Raw genomic sequence first — 20,639 nt, 5'->3', positions numbered from 1 at the left:
ATGAATAAAGATTCAAAAGAACACTTAAGCTGTGTCTGTGCATATCAGTTTACTGAATATTCAATACAGGCTGGTCAGCAATCTAAGATATAATAAAACCAAATAAAATAAAAAGCCTTGTTCTAAATTACTAAATAGCCAGAAATATGTATGTATCTGAGGTATTTAATCACAATTCCTGAAATCAGATTTTTTTTATATATTTTTTTTTACTAATTTTTCTGTCAATTATATTACATGTAAAACTTAAAAGAGTTAATATTGACTTTGACAAATATATTGCCATGGTATATGGTAGTATCTTAAGACAGTCTTATCATTACAGCTTTTCTAAAGGTCATATATGAAGTCATACATGTGTTTGGGAGGTTGGTGGATAACGTCCATATTTTTTTTTTTTTTTTTTTGTATGTATATTACTAAGGGAAGGGGTATATTTAAGTTTCCATGAGATCATCTTCAGTTATATATTTTGTAAATGTCTTACCAATCCTGTACATAATTTTCTTCAGGATGATTTATCTGGGATCAGTTCCAAAATCAATGTTGATACACGCTTATACGTAACTCTTAAATAATATATATTATATATATATATATATATATATATATATATATATATATATATATATATATATATATATATATATATATATATATATATATATATATATATATATATATATATATATATATATATATATTATATCCTAATATAGTCTCAGGCATTTACTAAAAGACAGTCAGGTAATATAGACAAGGCGTCATTACACAATTCTGCCGCTAATTTAGTAAACGGTTCACAACATAAACTTGTGAATTGCTGAGACAGATAAAACAGCATCATGTATAGCAATGATTTTGGCCAATCAGAGAGTTGCGTTTTTCTACGCCTGTGACATTTGACCAATTACAACTCTTCTTGTTGCATAGATGCTGAGTGCTGTAAAGTTCGGCTGACCCACCCTAAGGATAGCAGGTATGAGAATGCGATGAAACTTGGTAAACTTTGTTAAATAATGTGATGGACTCATCGGGCTTGGGCATATCATGTTTTAGATAAATTATCTAATGTCGTTTGTTATCCATAGCAAGGTTGAGCGCTTTTGGTTTATATTAAATTGTGTCACTATGTAGCAGATTAGCTTCATTGTAGCATAGTGGTGATGATACAAATATATATTGTACAAATATCTGTCTCTGAAGTGAAAATATTCTTTCACCAAAAGCCCGATTCCTTCTGTCATTCAAGATAGATTACATAATGTATGTATTTTTAAGGTCACCCTGTTTCTAATATGAGTATCGTTTCTTTTAGACTGATAAAGTCAGTATTACTCTGTTCGAAGCTGCGCGTGCGTTTCCCGTTTTGTAGCACGGTCATAACCCGCCCCTTTCACCTCAACTCCAGTGCTAAAGTAGCATCATTGCTCAAGATGCCACAGACAAACAAGTTCAAGAGTGCTGCATCCAGCAGTGCTGCTCAGTCTGCTGGTCCAGACCGGGGAGAAGCCCTCAGAGACCCCAACGCACCTCCAGGGGACAGTGGTGGAGAGGACAACCAGGGAGACCCTCAAATTGTTAAATCTCCCAGTGACCCCAAACAATACAGGTATACAAGTCCACATGTACAGATTTTAAACGCCGATAACTAGGTACTATTGTTCAGCTTCTGCCTTATTCTTAAAGTAACAAGTCACTGCTTCTAAAAGATCATTTTACAGTATGAATGATACAGTATGTTGGCACTTAAGGCCAGGAGTTAACAGAAATATGAGATCACACGAGTAAAACACAAGCTCTGGTTGCATCTCTTGAGTGTGTAACACAACACTGCATGCAAGTGCTGACGACTAAACCAGCTAACAGATTTTTTTATTTTATTTTTTCTCTTTTTGTCCAGATACATTGAGCTGAGTAGTGGACTGAGGGCTCTGCTGATCTCTGATCTGAGTGGTTTAGATGGGAAAACTGAAGATGAGGATGATAAAGATTCAGAAGAGGAGGAGGAGGAAGAAGAGGAGGCAGCAAGAGAGGAAGAGGAGGGAGACTCAGGGGAAGGAACGGATGAGGAATGTGAAGAAGAAGGGGACAGTCAAGATAGCGACTTTGAAGAGCTTGACGAGGACGACGACAGGAAGAAGAAAAAGGGATCTGAAAAACAGGTTTGTGTCTTGCTGTCTAGCGATTCAGACACTGATACTGGTTGTTTTATTTTTTTTGTTTGTTTTTTTTAGTTGAACCTATATATTAAAGCATTTCTTTGAACTCACCTATTTTTCAAACCGTAATAATTCAATATCCCTGTGAAATGACTTCTCGAATCTTTTGGTCTGCTTAAACACAGCCCCTTTCTTACAATCGACTTAAAACTCAAATTCAGCTCTTCATTCATCCTGACAACAACTGATGGATAGTCCCCACTAAAAAATGTTTTTATATTATTTTATAACAATTCAGATCTGTCACTACGTGTTCAATCGTAACTTGAAGAATAAATGCTATGTCAGCTGATATTACAGATTTGTGTGTTAAGTTATCTTTATCAGTATTGGATATTTTATTATGGATTTGTTTTTTACATTTTTTACATTTAATTTAATGGCACTGTTACATGTAATATTTAGCCAATCTCAAATGAATATCCATTTCCTGTTACTGTACACTATAATGTTTTGATGCCTAGATTCACTTGTAGCATTTAAAATGACTTATATTAGTTTGTAGTGTTTTTCTTAGAGTAATTCAAAGCTATTTTATCTGTTATGATCAATAATATGGCATTAAATTGGCCATTACATAAAAATATCAGCTAAAGTGTGTTATAGTATTTGTATTTCAGCACAGTTTAATGTATTTTTTATTTTTTCTGAAATAAGTCTGCAGCGGCCCTTTGTATTGGGGTAGGAAGTTTCAGTGACCCTAATGACCTACCTGGCCTTGCACACTTTCTGGAACACAGTAAGTCACACATGCATTTGTTTTGCCATTACTGTATTCAATAATGCTTTATTCTCAATGATAATGTTTAACTCAAACGTACCTCTCTACTTCCCAGTGGTGTTCATGGGCAGTGAAAAGTACCCTTCTGAAAATGGCTTTGATGCATTCCTTAAAAAACATGGCGGCAGTGATAATGCTTCCACTGATTGTGAGAGAACCATTTTCCAATTTGACGTCCAGAGAAAACGCTTCAAAGAAGCCCTTGACAGGTGAAGCAGCTCTTAAAGATGTGATCTTATCACATCACATCACATCACCTCTTATCCTGTCCAGAATACTTAACGCAATCCTGTTGAGTATTTATCTAACCAAAGGCATTGAAATAAAAGCAAATGCGATTATATGTTTTTAACCTTTGGTTGTACATAACCTTTAAAATAATGTGATCGTCTCTTTTTAATGTTTTCTCAGATGGGCTCAATTTTTCATCTGTCCTCTTATGATTGAAGACGCCATCGACCGAGAGGTTGAGGCTGTGGACAGTGGTGAGTAAAGCATTTATATTACAGATTAAAATATTGTTGATAGCTCAACTGTGCAGTTTAACAGCCTGATGTTTTTTTGTTTGCTACAGAATATCAGCTTGCTAAGCCTTCAGACTCTCACCGTAAGGAAATGCTCTTTGGCAGCCTAGCAAAGCCCAACCATCCCATGAGCAAGTTCTGCTGGGGTAAGTCAAACACGTTGAAAGCTGCTTTAGAGTAGCTCCTGGGTTTATTCTAAAGTTGCTTTTTTTTGATGGTCTTGTGATTTGTTTTTAAGGTAATGCACAGACCCTGAAGACTGAGCCTAAGGAAAAGAATATCAATGTTTACAAGCGGCTCCGTGAGTTTTGGAAGAGATACTACTCTGCCCACTATATGACCTTAGCTGTGCAGTCTAAAGGTAGGTACAGTATGCAGGACTTAACTTTATTATGGAATTTCTAATAGAAGATGATCCTAAAATCTCTTCTGCTTCAACCTTCACAGAGAGTCTTGACACCCTTGAGGAATGGGTTAGAGAAATCTTCAGTCAGGTACCCAACAAGTAAGCTCAACCAAAGCCCTTTTTCAAAATTTGTAAAATGTGATAATATAAATGTATTTAAAGAGTTTCTCAATGCCATTCAGTGGACAGCCGAAACCTGATTTTTCAGACCAGTTGAGCCCCTTTGAAACACCTGCTTTCAACAAACTTTACCGAGGTATGCCGTAGAACTTACTGCTCAAGTGAGGTTTAACGAAACTCTAGAACTCACTATTAATATTCAGTTTGTTATTTGTTGCAGTGGTACCTGTTAGAAAAGTACATGCCCTCACCATCACATGGGCTCTACCACCTCAAGAGAAGTACTACAGGTAAACCAGTCATGATTGCACTCTGTGAGGCTCCTTTTTATATATATATATATATATATATATATATATATATAAGAAGTGATCTACAGTAAGTTTCAGTCATTTTTACTGACCTGTATTCAAAACAACATCTTTCAAAAGTGCTGTTAAAAACACATCCGCAGTATACAATATATCCACATCTTTAGCCATTTCACTCGGACTTTACATATCAATTTTATTGGTCTTTATTGGAATGCCAATATTATTTATTTTTATAATACGATGCTTAACCGACGCTCTTTATGTTGGTCCTCAGGGTAAAGCCTCTGCATTACATTGCTTGGCTGATTGGCCATGAGGGAACTGGAAGTATCCTGTCCATGCTTAGGAGGAAGTAAGTCCTTTCTCTCCTGATTTGGCTTTAATAAATGACAAGCTGGTTCTACTTTCATTGTAACTAATCTGTACAAGCAGCATAAATTTTGCACTAACTCCAGAAACTGAAATCGAATCTCTTTCTCTCGCTCTAGGTGCTGGGCTCTTGCTTTGTTTGGAGGAAACAGTGAAACTGGTTTTGATCAGAACACCACCTATTCAATATTTAGTATCTCCATCACTCTTACTGATGAGGGCTTCCAGAACTTCTATGAGGTCTGCATGGGTCACCAGTCTAGACATTGCATTGTTTTACATTTCTTTGATCCTACACTACTAGTGCATGTCCAAATTATGCAGTACAGTATCTTAATATCCTTAAGATATTATATTGTTTTCACACTTAATGTCATTATAGAAATATGGGGGAAGCTGAGAAACTAACAGCTTTGCTAAATGTGTGTAAAATAGGATTACAAAGCCTCTGAGGCACAAACACACCCCTTTGCCATCCTAAATTATAACAGACACGTTGCTATAAAGTTTAGCCCCACTAATCTGGATGGTTTTCTTCATTCAGGTTGCTCACCTGGTCTTCCAGTACTTGAAAATGCTTCAGACCCTTGGGCCCCAACAGAGGTAGGTCCTTGATGTGAAGTGTTTATCTCGAGAAGGATAATTGCAGAACTTTACACATACACTACATTAAATAATGTAGCTTGAAAGATACCACAAAAAGTTTGCTTCTCTTTGGCAGAATATATGAAGAAATTCAAAAGATTGAGGCCAATGAATTCCACTATCAGGAGCAGGTAAGGTTATTTGTCAGCCTATGAGTGCTTAGCTGTTCCTCACCAACAATGGAGTGTTTTTGTATTTCCAGCTTTTAGAAATAATTAAAAAGAGATGTATAGGAGTATTTGTTTGTAGACACTGCACTCACAGTGATGCTTTTACAGACTGATGCTATTGAATATGTGGAGGACATCTGTGAAAACATGCAGCTGTTCCCAAAAGAGGACTTCTTGACAGGAGACCAGCTAATGTTTGAGTTCAAACCAGAGGTACTTGCCCATCACATGCAGCACTGAATTTAGATTTTTGGGTACACATTTGTGTGAAAACAGTAATTGTGATTTTTTTTTTTCTCTCTCTCTCTCTCACTCTTAGGTGATCTCTGCTGCACTAAACCTCCTCACCCCAGAGAAGGCAAACTTGCTCCTTTTGTCCCCCGAGCATGAAGGCCAGTGCCCGCTCAGGGAAAAGTGGTTTGGGACCCAGTACAGTGTAGAGGGTTTGTACAATTTTTTTTTTCCAGTTAAAAAGTACCATATTCAGGATCAGAAGTAAAAAAAAAAAAAAAAATAATAAAAATTGGTGTCTTAGAATCTGTGTCCGTATTAGATTACTCTGGAAGTGAAAGTGAGAAGCTAGTGTTGAATTATTAGAAAATTGTGGATTAACTAATTTAAAAAAGATTTTCTAAAAGGTTTTTAACCACACAATTATACATTTAATAATTTTAAAACAAGTAGCGGTGGTGACAGTTTAAAGTGGAGAATTTGCTGTAGATTATGAGTCCTTGTAGCCAATGCAGCTGTAGAAGGATAACTGATGCCAAAATTAAGAAGTACTTTGGTTCTGTAGGAATATGTTTGTTTTGAACATAATAACTGCAGGAAATGATAGCTGATATTAGTATACTAGTAGATTGAGATTGTTGTTACTCAAAAAATAAATTTGAGTCTAAGCACAACAAGCAGTTTCCTATTGCTTAAGTAAAAAAAAAAAAGCTATTTCTGAAGCTGACATGTTTATTGAATTATATTATTTCCTTTTTCAAATCTACTTGAAATGTATTCATAATTAATCTTAGGTTTATCTCAAGTGATTAAGGAAATAGCATTAAGCATGTTCCTCTATATTGTGCAGCTCTGGAGACACAAGCACTTGTTTGAACCATGTATTTTTTTTTTCCTTAAAGACATACAGCAGCACTGGAGAGAGCTTTGGGCTGGAGATTTCGATTTAAACCCAAGCCTTCACCTGCCTGCTGAAAATAAGTTCATCGGTGGGTGTCTTCAGTTGATGTATTTTAATGCTGTTGCTATGTACTGTATCTGTAGCTTGTTTCAAGACTGTTTGCAATTATTCTTTTGTCTCTTTTCTCCTCCAGCCACTGATTTCACCCTCAAAACCTCTGACTGTCCAGACACAGAGTACCCTGTCAGAATAATGAACAATGACAGAGGGTGTTTGTGGTATAAGAAGGACAACAAGTTCAAGATCCCCAAAGGTGTCGTTGTATTTTTCTCTACACTCAATATATATCATGTCTCCGATGTCCAATAGCAAAATAGATTGAGTGGGAACTAATGAACCTCTGTGCTCAATTACCAGCTCACACTTCTGTTTTCTCTCTTTTCCTACAGCGTACGTGCGGTTCCACCTCATATCACCAGTGGTTCAGAAGTCTCCAAAAAAGTAAGCTGAAAATCATGTCAATTAGGGGTGTAACGGTACGTGTATTCGTACTGGACCGTTTCGGTACAGGGCTTTCGGTACGGTGCACGTGTGTACCGAATGACCGAATATAATATTTTGTGTCCGGAACAAAGGTAAATTTTCGTGTTTCCAAACACCCTGACAGGGTACTCTGTGTCAGGTCTCCAAACGAACATATTAAGTGGCGGAAGTCTCCGCGTTCAGCGCAAATCCCGCCCTGCAGCTGATTCTAAGGCCGGCAACACACTGGCTGCATGGCGTTTCTGCTGCGTGTCAATTGCGTGACGGCTGCTTCGTGTTTTCTGTGTCTTTACACACCAGAATCGTGCCTGACACGGCGCTGGCGCGCTGCTGCTACTGTAGGTGACAAAGCGGGAGACCGCCGACAGACCAGGATCTTGTCTTCACGACAACAATATCTATACTTCATGTTGAGAATAAATATAAAGCCTACTGATAAAGGACACCGTCAACAGTATTGACGGCAAAATAGACTATGTTTGACAGGTGCAATATGCCAGTGTGCCACCGGCCTAAGGTTTTCAAAAGGCATCACGCGAGTGTGAACATCACTACAACTAGGAAAAAAAACAATTGTAATTCAAACGCAGCTCCCGTCGGCATTTAAACAGACCTTTGCTCTTGATTCCGATCGGTCCAATGCAATAACGAAATCTGAGCAGGTCTAAAAACTGAAACTGTTCATACTGCACTTTACACTTTGGAAAAGTTATATATATTTTTTAAATATGAGCAGGCCTACAAGCTGGGATTGGTAATGCTGCACTGTAATTATAGTTATTTATTTATATTTTAAATTATATTTTATTATATGATATTGGTTTGAGACTGAGAGTTTTATTTAGTGGAGAACTTTGCAGCAGTATTTTATTTCTTATTCTTTTTTTATTTTATATATATTTTATTTAAAAATATTTTTAAAAAAGTGTAAACATTGTTAAAAAAAGTTTATAGTAATAAACAACCTGCAGTTTAATGTTTGCATTTCTTTCACTTACTGTACCGAAAATGAACCGAACTGTGACTTTAAAACCGAGGTACGTACCGAACCGTGATGTTTGCGTACCGTTACACCCCTAATGTCAGTACATACAGTCATTCCAGCTGATCTTGTAAATGCTGAAGCCATGGAAAGCCCATCTAGCCATTAGTGTGTCTGCTCAGGTCTTAGGAATCACTATCTCTAGTTCATATTCTTGTTCATCCATTTACCTTTCCATCTGATATTCTCTTTGTTCTTTCATCTCACCTCCACTTAGCCTGGTGCTTTTTGACCTGTTTGTGAATATCCTGGTGCATAACTTGGCGGAGCCAGCCTACGAAGCTGATGTAGCCCAGCTAGAATATAAATTGGTTGCAGGAGAGCATGGTCTTGTCATCAAGGTTAAAGGTTTCAACCACAAACTGCCGGTAATTAACAGGCACAAATCAGATCATATGAAGAAATTGGTGTCTTTTTTTTATTTGTATTTTTTATTTATATTTTTATTATTTTTTGCAGTTGCTGTTCAACCTGATTGTGGATTATCTCGCTGATTTCTCCGCTGCTCCTGATGTATTCAGCATGTTTGCAGAGCAGTTAAAGAAAACCTACTTTAACATCCTCATCAAGCCTGAGAAGCTTGGAAAGTGTGTCTTTAAATTTGCCTTCAGTCCACCTACACTTTATATATGCCTGTAGCCCCCCCCATAAGTAGTGACATCATACACAAGCGCTCTTATCAAAAGTTTTTTGCTTTTTTTTTTTTTTCGTTTTTTTATTTTATTTAGAAAATACCAATCAGATGGACTAATTCAAGTCGATTTTTAGTGTTTTTACAGTGCCAATCTATTGTGTGCAACATTCAAGCATGTGACATTTGTTTCTTGCAATTGTGATTTAGTGTGAATACACTTTTGCCACCTTAAAACATCTGTGTAAATACACTTGTATATACACTAACTTCCATAAGTTTTAGGTCAATAAGATTTGTTTTTAATGTTTTTTATATAAGTCTTTGCTCACCAAGGCTGCATTTATAAAAATACAGAAAAGTACAATAATATTGTGAAATATTAGTAAAATAAAAAAAATACAGTTTCATAATTTATTGTACTCCTGTGATGGCAAAGATAAATTTTCAGCTGTCACGTGATCCTTCAGAGGTCATTCTAAAATGCTGATTTGGTGCTCAAGAAATGTCGTAATTGTGAATCTTAAAAAAAAAATTCCTTCATCCTTGCTGAATGAAAGTCTAAATTAAATTACATAAAGAAAAACTTACTGACCTCAGACTTTTGATTTGTAGCGTTTGGATGCCGCTTGTCGAGCAATGTTGTGTCAAAACTGAACTAGGATAGGCGAAATGAAGCATAATATAATTGGCTTGGAACACCATGATGGGTTCCTCCGCAACCCCCGCAGTCCCTTATGCCAGAGTCTTTATTACTACCGTATTTTTCGGACTATAAGTGGCACCTAAGTATAAATCGCATCAGTCCAAAAATACGTCATGACGAGGAAAAAACATATATAAGTCGCACCGGACTATAAGTCGCATTTATTTAGAACCAACAACCAAGAGAAAACATTACCGTCTACAGCCGCGAGAGGGCTGTAATGTTTTCTCTTGGTTCATTTCTCCCGGTTCATGTCATATTAATTTTGATATATAAGTCGCACCTGACTAGAAGTCGCAGGACCAGCCAAACTATGAAAAAAAAGTGCGACTTATAGTCCGGAAAATACGGTATATATCTTTTCAATGAAAAAAAAATGCATGCTTTTCCACTCATTACTCTCTTGTCTGTCTCTATGTGTCTCCTCAGAGACGTGAGGCTTCTGATTCTAGAGCACTCCCGCTGGTCAATCATTCAGAAGTACCAGGCTGTGCTGGATGGGCTCAGTGTGGATGAGCTCATGGAGTTTGTAGGCAGCTTCAAGTCAGAGCTATATGCTGAAGGACTAGTGCAGGGAAACTTCACTAGCACTGTGAGTATACACTATACACTGATTTGTTTTTCAAAGAACACTCCAGGCTCAAAATATCCCACAAATGCTGCTGATAGAGCTTACTGCGTATTAATGTTTACTTAGAATATTAGGTAATGCTTGTATAAGTAAAAAAGCTTTTAAGTTTACTGTGTATAACTGCAGTTGTTCTATTATGAAATATAAAGATCTTTTGAATTTTATTTTATTTTTTTGAATCTGTAGGAATCCATGGGATTTTTGCAGTATGTTACGAAGTAAGCACTTTTTTTTACCAGCTTATTTTGTGTAGCACCTTCACTATTTTTAAAAAAACTGAATCAGATTCACTCTGATTTTCACTCTGATCACTTTTTTTTGTTTGTTTTTTTTCCACTTTCAGCAAATTGCAATTCAAGAAGCTGTCAGTAGAGGTCCCTGTTCTCTTCAGAGTGGTAGAGCTTCCTCAGAAGCATCATCTCTGCAAAGTGAAGTCTCTCAACAAGGGAGATGCAAACTCTGAGGTCACTGTGTATTACCAGGTAAAACTTGTTCAGTGGTTTAGATCAAACATATAGGCATATTTACTTTTTATATATTGCATTCCTAAAAAAGCAGTGGTTGTCCCTAATATTGTTTTGGTATTTCTTTTGATAGTCCGGTCCTAAGAACCTACGTGACCACACTCTTATGGAGCTACTAGTGGTGAGAATGAGTTTTGGTTGCTGACTTCATAATGACGGGGGTATAGATTACAGTAAACGTTATTGTGGCTTTATCTATGTATAAAAAAAGTATAAGAACAGCTGCCCCAGGGTTTTTTTATAAGCAATAAAGTCAGTCCCTCTTGCCAGATTCAAAAGAAGTTCTCAGATATTGCTCTCTAGGGCGCTGAGCACACACATCTGCATGGCCATAAGCTCAACTCATCCACTTTACTTTATACTGAAGACTGACTTTGGATGCTGTCCAGTTCTCTGTCTTTCTCAGCAGTTGCTTTAAAACACTCTAAAAGGTTGAGCTGGCTCTCATTGTAAAGTGTAATGTGCTGTTCTAAAAGTTCAACGATTTATTTATTTTTGCTGGTGAATCGCTGCTGATAACAGCTTTTGGAACGACAAATGTCTATAACTGGTTTTGTCTCTTCTTTTTTTTAAGTTTTTTTTTTTGTCTGCATATTAAACTAAAACTTCATTAAAGAAACACCAAAAACATTTAATATAAATTTTAAAAACCATTGGCTAATTATTCAGAAATTTGCCTTATATCAGTTAAATACAATATCCGACTTCTGTGCAGTTCTAATGCTATGACAACTTATGTTTTCTCATTGTTGCTCCTGTTGTAGATGCACATGGAGGAGCCATGCTTTGACTTCCTCCGAACCAAAGAGACGCTGGGGTAAGTCTGTGGCACAGAGACAACATTAAGACATTATCTTGCTCCAGTTGCTGGTTTTAATTAGTTGTACTCCATCTGTTTTCACAGATATCATGTCTACCCAACCTGTAGAAACACATCAGGTGTTCTTGGATTCTCAGTCACAGTGGAGACTCAGGCCACCAAGTTCAAGTGAGCTCTCACTGTGCTTTTTGGTTGCAGTTCACTGCTGCATCAGAATTATCTGATTTATGTGCTGCAGCTGCTGCCTCTTGACTTCAGAATCATAATTAACCTTTATCTCCACCTCTATCTTGACTAAATTGGAGTGTTACTTTACACTGATTGGCTCTCTTTATTATTTCTGACATGAAATACAGACTACACTTAATGTTAACAATACATCCAGGTATTTACAACATGCATAACATTTTATTGCTTTATAAAAGTCTGTCTTATGAAATGCTGTGTTAATATATATCAGGGTTACCACTGTAATAAATATAAGGGAATTGTGACTTACTTTCTACAATTCATATACCCCCCAAAAAAGTCTTATAAGTTCTTGGAAATTAATGTAGTTTAAATTTTTAACAAATTACTTTTGTTCTAAAGTATTTCTTTAGGTAGAAACATTTATATTACATGATTTTCTTTTTTATTATTTGGAATCAGTAAGTTCCTGAAAAGAGTATGACAGATTACACAAATTGTAAGCAGCATGACTGTGTACAATATTTGTAATAATAATAAATGTATCAGGTGATCATGTGACACTGAATACTGGAGTAATGGCTGATGGAAATTCTGCTTAACAAAAATTATGTATTTAAATTAAATGTATTTTTTATCAAATAAATGGTTTTGGTGAGCATGAGCCTTCTTTCAATATCAGTTTTAATGGTAGTGTAGGTCAGGAAGTGTGGGAACCCTGGTATGTTCCCACAGTAGTGCACTGTAAAAGTATTTCCTATTGTGTTCAGTTCGCTGCATGCTGCAAAAATGACTTCCACACATAGAAAATTATGGTAACTGTTAATCTGAGCTCTAATTGAGGTTAGATTGTGCAAAAACTCTTTTTCTTTTCTCTTTTCTGAACTCTTTTTCTGCATTCTAGCACTGAGCTCGTGGAGACAAAGATTGAGGAGTTTCTGGTGAGCTTTGGAGAAAAGATGAACAGCTTGAGTGATGAGGCTTTTAAGACGCAGGTGACTGCTCTCGTCAAGCTGAAGGGTTGCGAAGACACCCATCTCGGCGAGGAGGTCGACAGGAACTGGACAGAGGTGGTCACGCAGCAATACGTCTTCGACAGACTCAGCCGAGAGGTGAGAAGCCCTGTTGCACATGGGCAAAGTCTGACAGTTCAGCAATGTGTTAATGATGAATTGTGGGAATCTACTTGGACATAGTCATATTTTTTCTGCTTGTACAACAGATTGATGCTCTGAAACTTATGACCAAGGCTGAACTCGTGAACTGGTTCATGGAGCACTGGGGTCAAGAAAACAGGAAGCTCAGTGTACATGTAAGTTTACCGAAACATCGCTCGCTCACTTGAGATTCATCTCTGCATTGAATCGAATTATTGAGAGTTGCTTTTTAAAAATTCTTCCTGCCCTTTTTTTTTTTACTCCATTTTCTTCAATTAATACCCCTTAATATGTCTCTCTCTCTATATATATATATATAGGTATAGATATCTATATATCTGTATAGATATCTATATATCTGTATAGATATCTATATATCTGTATAGATCCAGTCCCTGCTGACCAAAATCTGGCATCTTTCTCCATTCATATAAATTTTTTTGTAAAGCATACTTTATATATATATATACAGTACAGACCAAAAGTTTGGACACACCTTCTCATTCAAAGAGTTTTCTTTATTTTCATGACAATGAAAATTGTAGAGTCACACTGAAGGCATCAAAACTATGAATTAACACATGTGGAATTATATACATAACATAAAAGTGTGAAACAACTGAAAATATGTCATATTCTAGATTCTTCAAAGTAGCCACCTTTTGCTTTGATTACTGCTTTGCACACTCTTGGCATTCTCTTGATGAGCTTCAAGAGGTAGTCACCTGAAATGGTCTTCCAACAGTCTTGAAGGAGTTCCCCGAGAGATGCTTAGCACTTGTTTGGCCCTTTTGCCTTCTGTCTGCGGTCCAGCTCACCCCTAAACCATCTCGATTGGGTTCAGGTCCGGTGACTGTGGAGGCCAGGTCATCTGGCGCAGCACCCCATCACTCTCCTTCTTGGTCAAATAGCCCTTACACAGCCTGGAGGTGTGTTTGGGGTCATTGTCCTGTTGAAAAATAAATGGTCCAACTAAACGCAAACCGGATGGAATAGCATGCCGCTGCAAGATGCTGTGGTAGCCATGCTGGTTCAGTATGCCTTCAATTTTGAATAAATCCCCAACAGTGTCACCCGCAAAGCACCCCCACACCATCACACCTCCTCCTCCTCCATGCTTCACGGTGGGAACCAGGCATGTAGAGTCCATCCGTTCACCTTTTCTGCATCGCACAAAGACACGATGGTTGGAACCAAAGATCTCAAATTTGGACTCATCAGACCAAAGCAAAGTTTTCCACTGGTCTAATGTCCATTCCTTGTGTTCTTTAGCCCAAACCAGTCTCTTCTGCTTGTTGCCTTTCTTTAGCAGTGGTTTCCTAGCAGATATTCTACCATGAAGGCCTGATTCACTAACGCATTCTCATCCCAAGGCGTCATATACTGACACTCTTGACATTTCGTCAACATCCTACGCATATGGCACCCTCTAGCGTCAATATGAGACACAGATTATAGGTTAGGGTTAGGGTTAGACCGCTAGGAGGCGCCTTCTGGCCCATTTTTATATGCTTCTAATATTGACGCTAGAGGGTGCCATGTGCGTAGGATGTTGACGAAATGTCAAGAGTGTCACTATATGACGCCTTGGGATGAGAACAGGCTGGATTCACGCAGTCTCCTCTTAACAGTTGTTCTAGAGATGTGTCTGCTGCTAGAACTCCGTGTGCCATTGACCTGGTCTCTAATCTGAGCTGCTGTTAACCTGCGATTTCTGAGGCTGGTGACGCAGATGAACTTATCCTCCGCAGCAGAGGTGACTCTTGGTCTTCCTTTCCTGGGGTGGTCCACATGTGAGCCAGTTTCTTTGTAGCGCTTGATGGTTTTTGTGACTGCACTTGGGGACACTTTCAAAGTTTTCCCAATTTTTCGGACTGACTGACCTTCATGTCTTAAAGTAATGATGGCCACTCGTTTTCCTGTACTTAGCTGCTTTTTTCTTGCCATTATACAAATTCTAGCAGTCTATTCAGTAGGACTATCAGCTGTGTATCCACCTGACTTCTGCACAACACAACTGATGGTCCCAACCCCATTTATAAGGCAAGAAATCACACTTATTAAACCTGACAGGGCACACCTGTGAAGTGAAAACCATTTCAGGTGACTACCTCTTGAAGCTCATCAAGAAAATGCCAAGAGTGTGCAAAGCAGTAATCAAAGCAAAAGGTGGCTACTTTGAAGAATCTAGAATATGACATATTTTCAGTTGTTTCACACTTTTTTGTTATGTATATAATTCCACATGTGTTAATTCATAGTTTTGATTTCTTCAGTGTGACTACAATTTTCATAGTCATGAAAATAAAGAAAACTCTTTGAATGAGAAGGTGTGTCCAAACGTTTGGTCTGTACTGTATATATATATATTCACTTAAAACTTTGATATTACAGTAGATATTTATGTAGCTGTGATCTTTTTTTTTTATCGTAATAGATGAACTTATGGCATTATTCATGTATTTTCATATATTCAAATTAACCTGCTTACCTTTTAACTGACATTAGTCTGCTAAGTATCTTTTTTAACTATTTCAATTATTAATATTATCTTTCAGTGTTTTTATTTCTTTTTGTGGATTTTATTTTTTAAAGAACTAGTTTCCTTTGTGTAATGCACGTTTGTTCATATTTTATTTAGTGAATATACTATTTTAGATGCCAGCCTGAATGATGAATGGTTTCTTTTCAGGTTGTTGGTTATGGAGTAGAAGAAAACGATCCTCCTAGTGAAGAAGAGTCGGCCGCTGGAAAGGAAGAGGAGGAAGGCAGTAAGATGTCATTATATGGGGAGGTTTCCAAACTCACCTTCCTTCCTGCTTCCACTTTACTGGCCTCAGCAACTACCATTACAGACATCCAGGCCTTCACTTCCACCCTCAATCTATACCCTTACCACAAGATTCTTAAATAAACAAAGCATTGACTCACTCTGCCAGATGGCACACAAGCACACACCCCCTACCTCCATCTTTCATCCTTTCTTCTCATCTACTCTGTCATACTTGAGCAAGGATGAGCAGGGGCCGGCGGTCTCCCGATGCTCTCGTATTTGAGAAACAAGCTTCAGCCATGTGTGCATTCATATAATGAGCCCTGCTGTTGAAATGACATTGCTGTGAATGTAGTGTGTTTGTGTGTGCGGGCGGGCGGGCGGGTGGGCATGGACTGGACTCAGATTGGGGGTCATCATAAACATGACTTAGAACATAAACATGACTTTAAACTACTCAGAATTGTGTATTTTATCAATAGGTCTGTGGTGTTAAGTTTGTACTAATAAATTTATAATGTTCTGACACCGTGCTGAAAAGTATGCTATATATTTGAATGAAAATGCTTTTTATGTAGCCAGTTGATGATGCTTGATGCTGAGGATGTGTAATGGTGCTCAGAGGTGAGCATTTGAGCGTGCAAGACCAAAATTATGCTTCTCTCACTCTTTCTCTATAGCATCATTCTGCATTTGGAAGAACTTCAACCTGAAAAACAGAGCAATGGCTAATATCACTGCTTAAATTCAGAATGTGCAAATTTATATTTATTAAAGCACAGTGAAGCTAATAATGGACTGCATTTGAACATCATCTCTTTCATAAATCACCATTTAATTGTTTAAAAATTAAAACAAACATGGAATCAAAATGTACACTATTTACTAGATACACCGTTCTGGTTTTGTTGTACGTGATTCATTGGTGCATGTAATTCTGAATACCAAAATATTTGTATTCATAGTCTTATATGAAAATGTAATTTTATTTATTTTTCTTTGTCGCTGAAGCATTTTTTTCTTTTCAGCTGACGTCATAGAGTACGCATACTGGTTATCCTCACTCCTCCAATCGCCTTGCTCCGTTCTGGTGCTAATATTTTTATTTATTATTATTAATTATTCCCGCATCTTCGGAGCCATGGCGAAAGAAACTCGAGTGTTAAATGTAAGTTTGCTGTCTGTGTCAAATGAGAGAAAATACATTTCATAATGTATGGATCATATTAGGAATGCAAGGAGGCTTGCTAATGTAACCAGTGTACGTTAGCCAGATTTCCGATCAAAATGACTCTTACGAGACTTTTCTTTTAATGAATAGTTCAAAAACACGAATTTTAATTGAATCATAATCTGATACACTGAACTGCAAATGATAATTATTTTATTTTGTCCGTAACGAATTGAAGAAAGTTATCAGTTGCACAACTGACTGACAACGTTTGATTAAAGACACATTTATTTATTGTAAAAAAAATAATAATAATAATAAAAGGAATATTTTAACAACATTCAAAATATGTGCAATATATTATAAAATGTAGGCTATCGTATAAAATGCAATGGGGGTGGACATGATTCTACCACTGCACCAACGAAATTCTAGAAAACATGTAGGCCTAAAATAAAAATCCAATAAGCTAGTTGAATATCCTGTTTTATTTGATTACAAAAGTAAAATGTGTTGAAAATAATGTTTCATGTTGAGTGACAAAAATGTGCCATTTACAATAGAATAGCAAAATATTATAATCATGTAAACTGCAATGTTAGGTGTAATTACTGTAATTTAATTACTTTTCCTTTGAAAAAGTAAAGTAAGGGATTACTCTTATTTTTTTCTGTAATTTAATTACTCATACTTCTTATGTAATTGAACTTAATACTGTGTATTGTATATACCCTTCTAACTTTAAACACTTTGGTGAGTTTAATAAGAATATTGGTAACACTTTAGTGTCCAATTCTCACTATTAATTAGTTGGTTATTAGCATGTATATTACTAGGATATTGGCTGTTTATTATTACTTTAAAAACACGTATTAATGTCTTGTTGTGCAAGACTTTATTCCAAATCCTTAATCCTACCCAATTCTTAAACTTAACAACTACTTTAAATATTAATAAGCAGTGATTAGAAGTATTGAGGCAAAGGTCATAGTTAATAGTTAGGTAATAGTGAGAATTGGACTCTAACCCAAAATGTGACCAGAATAATTTATGTAGTTATCTGTTATTTATTTGAAAGTATATGTGGAAGTCGTGGCCTAGTGGTTAGAGAGTTTGACTCCTAACCCTAGGGTTGTGGGTTTGAGTCTCGGGCCAGCAATACCATGACTGAGGTGCCCTTGAGCAAGGCACTGAACCCCGAACTGCTCCCCGGGCGCTGCAGCAAAAATGTCTGCCCACTGCTCCGGGTGTGTGTTCACTACTGTGTGTGTGCGTGCACTTTGGATAGGTTAAATGCAGAGCACAAATTCTGAGTATGGGTCACCATACTTGGCTGAGTGTCAACGTCACTTTGAAGAATTAAAAGAACGTCCCATTTTTTTGAGTAACTTACCCAACACTGGTGAACTGTACATGGATGTGATTTATACCGAATGTGATTTTAAAAAGCATGCCCTCAACTCTCCAAAGGTGACCTTACATTCAGCTGTAAATACGTTGAGAATTGTCACAGTGCCAACACTTACCAGGCACCACATGGAGTTGGCATTGTGTTCTCCTTGTCCAGGCAGGAGGCACATAGCAGCACACAGCAAGAGAGTTGATCTCTTTGTACTCCAGAATAGCTCTTTTCCTCTCACCACCCCGCCTTTCATTGTTCTGATCCTGCTGTCCTGAAGCGCTCTGTAGAGGTGCGGTACACTGGCTAGAGTTTCATCAGTCTGCTGAAAGCTGCACAGTTTAAGAGGGATCACATTATAAATATTTAGACTGTCTTGGCATTCACTGGCTGCCTTTTGTAGTTAGACGATTAGAAATCTCACTCCTGCAGGGTGTCTTAATTGATGATCTGCATAAATGGGAGGAGTTGTAAGAAAGGAAACGGGTGGATAATATGAATAAATAAGGCAGATATATTTGAACAGTCCTCCTCCTGCTCTACAGGGAGTTCTCTCAGCTTTACTCATGGAGCTGTGAGTCTCGCTGCTCTTACAGATCATGTTAAATATAAGAAGGACATAAATTATGTGCCTTCCAGGCAGCAAAGCACAGGGAATGAAACAAGGGCTTCTGTAAGACAGGTTAATTGTTTCTGGCCTTTCGATACTGAGATAATGGCGTCTAATGCTAGATTCAAACAGCCTAATTTAATTCATTTAATAACAGATAAATTTGTAGTTGTAATTATAACTTTGTGTGTGTGTGTGTGTGTGTGTGTGTGTGTGTGTGTGTGTGTGTGTGTGTGTGTGTGTGTGTGTGGAACTGCTCTGTTATGAATTTAAAAAGCTGAACATCATCATCAGTGCTTGGTGGTAAGTGATTACATGTCATTTGGATTACGGAATCAGATTCCAAAGATGTTCTTGTAATTAGATTATATTACATTCATACAGTAACTTTTTTATTGATTACTTGTTAAAATGACACTGTGTGTGTAATATGGTTTAGCTTTGAATATTCACAATGTAGCATGGCCATGTAAATGTCACGTAAATTAGTATGCAGTCCATTCTTTTAAATTTGGAAACAAAAGTAACTCTCAGTCAATTATACCATGTTAATACTTTACACAGTATTAAAAGTTAAAACTTTTCACAGTTCTCTGATATCAGTTAATGGTCACTGACATGCAGGTCAACAAATAAAATATCTAAAATGTGGAAATTTAATTATTTGATTAATTTTCATGTTTAAATGCATTTCATGATGTTCATAACAAAGAATGGAATATATTTAATTTCTCTTTGATCTTTATGACACTAACCCCATTTAAATCTATAAAAAATTGGGGTCTATAAACTCTACAAATGTCTACAAAATATATATTTGTAATATTTGTATACTGTTACATGTTTTAAAAGTTTTGTTTAAGACCTTGACATGCTTATCGAGGTGGCATTTTAATTAAATAATTTCTTCACGTCTAAAGACAGTGTAATGCAGTCAGGAAGGAGGGAATGGCATTCCCGTGTCGTGTGTAATATTTAATTAGAAAGATGTCAAATAACAAGTATGGAAGCTTTGCACTAAAGCACTTTCCCTACATTACATTCAGTGCCACAGATGAGTTGAGCAGGCTCTTAATCTCCTTCATACAGCTTTGTTACAGATACCCTCTGTTGGTACTATTCTAATTTATGCAACAAATCCCTGCTAGCCCTCATAATTAAATCTGTCAATGATGTGGCACCTTGCTGTGTGTGTGAGCACACATGAATGTGCATGCATGCATATAAGAGAGGAAGAGTCTGTGATGGGATTTGCATATGTGCATGTGATTGTGTATTAATTTATGTCAAACGTCATTAATCTTTCCACATTTTGCGTGTTGCCAAAAACAAATTGAGAAATACTTAAAGGGACAGTTCAGTTTTGTTCAGTCATGTAATATGAAATATGCAATAAAGAATCAGTAGACCATTACGCTCTGTAAACAAATGTTTTTTAAAAAGTACATTTTGAAGATCTATCTGCCAGTTTCTTGCAACAACACTGATACATGAAAAAGTCTGTTACTTCTTCTTAATGCATAATTTATATAAAGTAGTTAATTTGGCTTGGATATGTTATTATAAATAATAATATTGTTGTTGTTTTATATATATATATATATATATATATATATATATATAGTTATAGTTATTTTGAGATAGATAAATAGCTACAGCATGAAGAATGTATTATGTAAATTTTCAAGAGTCAACTGTCAGTTTTAAAAATAAATGTAATAAAAAAATTAGGTGTTCTTAGGTTGCCACCAACCAAATGG

At 36.7% G+C, this 20,639-nt stretch overlaps 1 protein-coding gene across 3 annotated transcripts; it reads left to right on the top strand.

Moving 5' to 3' along the window:
* Positions 1 to 842: 842 nt before the first annotated feature.
* Positions 843 to 16,225, top strand: LOC132096313 (nardilysin-like). 3 transcript variants are annotated; one of them, XM_059501599.1, is made up of 31 exons: positions 843 to 979; positions 1,412 to 1,612; positions 1,904 to 2,165; positions 2,880 to 2,961; positions 3,059 to 3,212; positions 3,415 to 3,488; positions 3,578 to 3,673; positions 3,766 to 3,888; positions 3,975 to 4,032; positions 4,116 to 4,189; positions 4,274 to 4,343; positions 4,642 to 4,719; positions 4,856 to 4,976; positions 5,281 to 5,339; positions 5,458 to 5,512; positions 5,660 to 5,764; positions 5,871 to 5,994; positions 6,685 to 6,771; positions 6,877 to 6,996; positions 7,133 to 7,184; positions 8,486 to 8,636; positions 8,728 to 8,855; positions 10,035 to 10,197; positions 10,423 to 10,454; positions 10,580 to 10,718; positions 10,834 to 10,881; positions 11,525 to 11,577; positions 11,665 to 11,748; positions 12,674 to 12,881; positions 12,992 to 13,081; positions 15,619 to 16,225. In XM_059501599.1, the coding sequence occupies exons 2-31, from the start codon at positions 1,437 to 1,439 to the stop codon at positions 15,838 to 15,840; spliced, it is 3,288 nt and encodes a 1,095-aa protein (XP_059357582.1). In that variant the 5' UTR covers positions 843 to 979; positions 1,412 to 1,436; the 3' UTR covers positions 15,841 to 16,225. The 3 variants fall into 3 exon arrangements, with proteins under 3 accessions (XP_059357582.1, XP_059357581.1, XP_059357580.1); XM_059501598.1 differs by having other exon boundaries at positions 916 to 979; positions 1,319 to 1,612; XM_059501597.1 differs by lacking the exon at positions 843 to 979 and having other exon boundaries at positions 1,016 to 1,612.
* Positions 16,226 to 20,639: the final 4,414 nt, after the last annotated feature.

This window comes from Carassius carassius, chromosome 20 (assembly GCF_963082965.1).
Source record: "Carassius carassius chromosome 20, fCarCar2.1, whole genome shotgun sequence".
NCBI lineage: Eukaryota > Metazoa > Chordata > Actinopteri > Cypriniformes > Cyprinidae > Carassius > Carassius carassius.
This window is presented reverse-complemented; position numbering and strand designations above follow the sequence as displayed.

Bases quoted from the DNA above. Each gene is read 5' to 3' on its own strand.
- LOC132096313 (XM_059501597.1), top strand. From the start codon at position 1,299: ATGAGTATCGTTTCTTTTAGACTGATAAAGTCAGTATTACTCTGTTCG. The intron at 2,962-3,058 runs GTAAGTCACACA...TCTACTTCCCAG, and splicing joins TGCACACTTTCTGGAACACA to TGGTGTTCATGGGCAGTGAA. The intron at 4,033-4,115 runs GTAAGCTCAACC...AATGCCATTCAG, and splicing joins TTCAGTCAGGTACCCAACAA to TGGACAGCCGAAACCTGATT.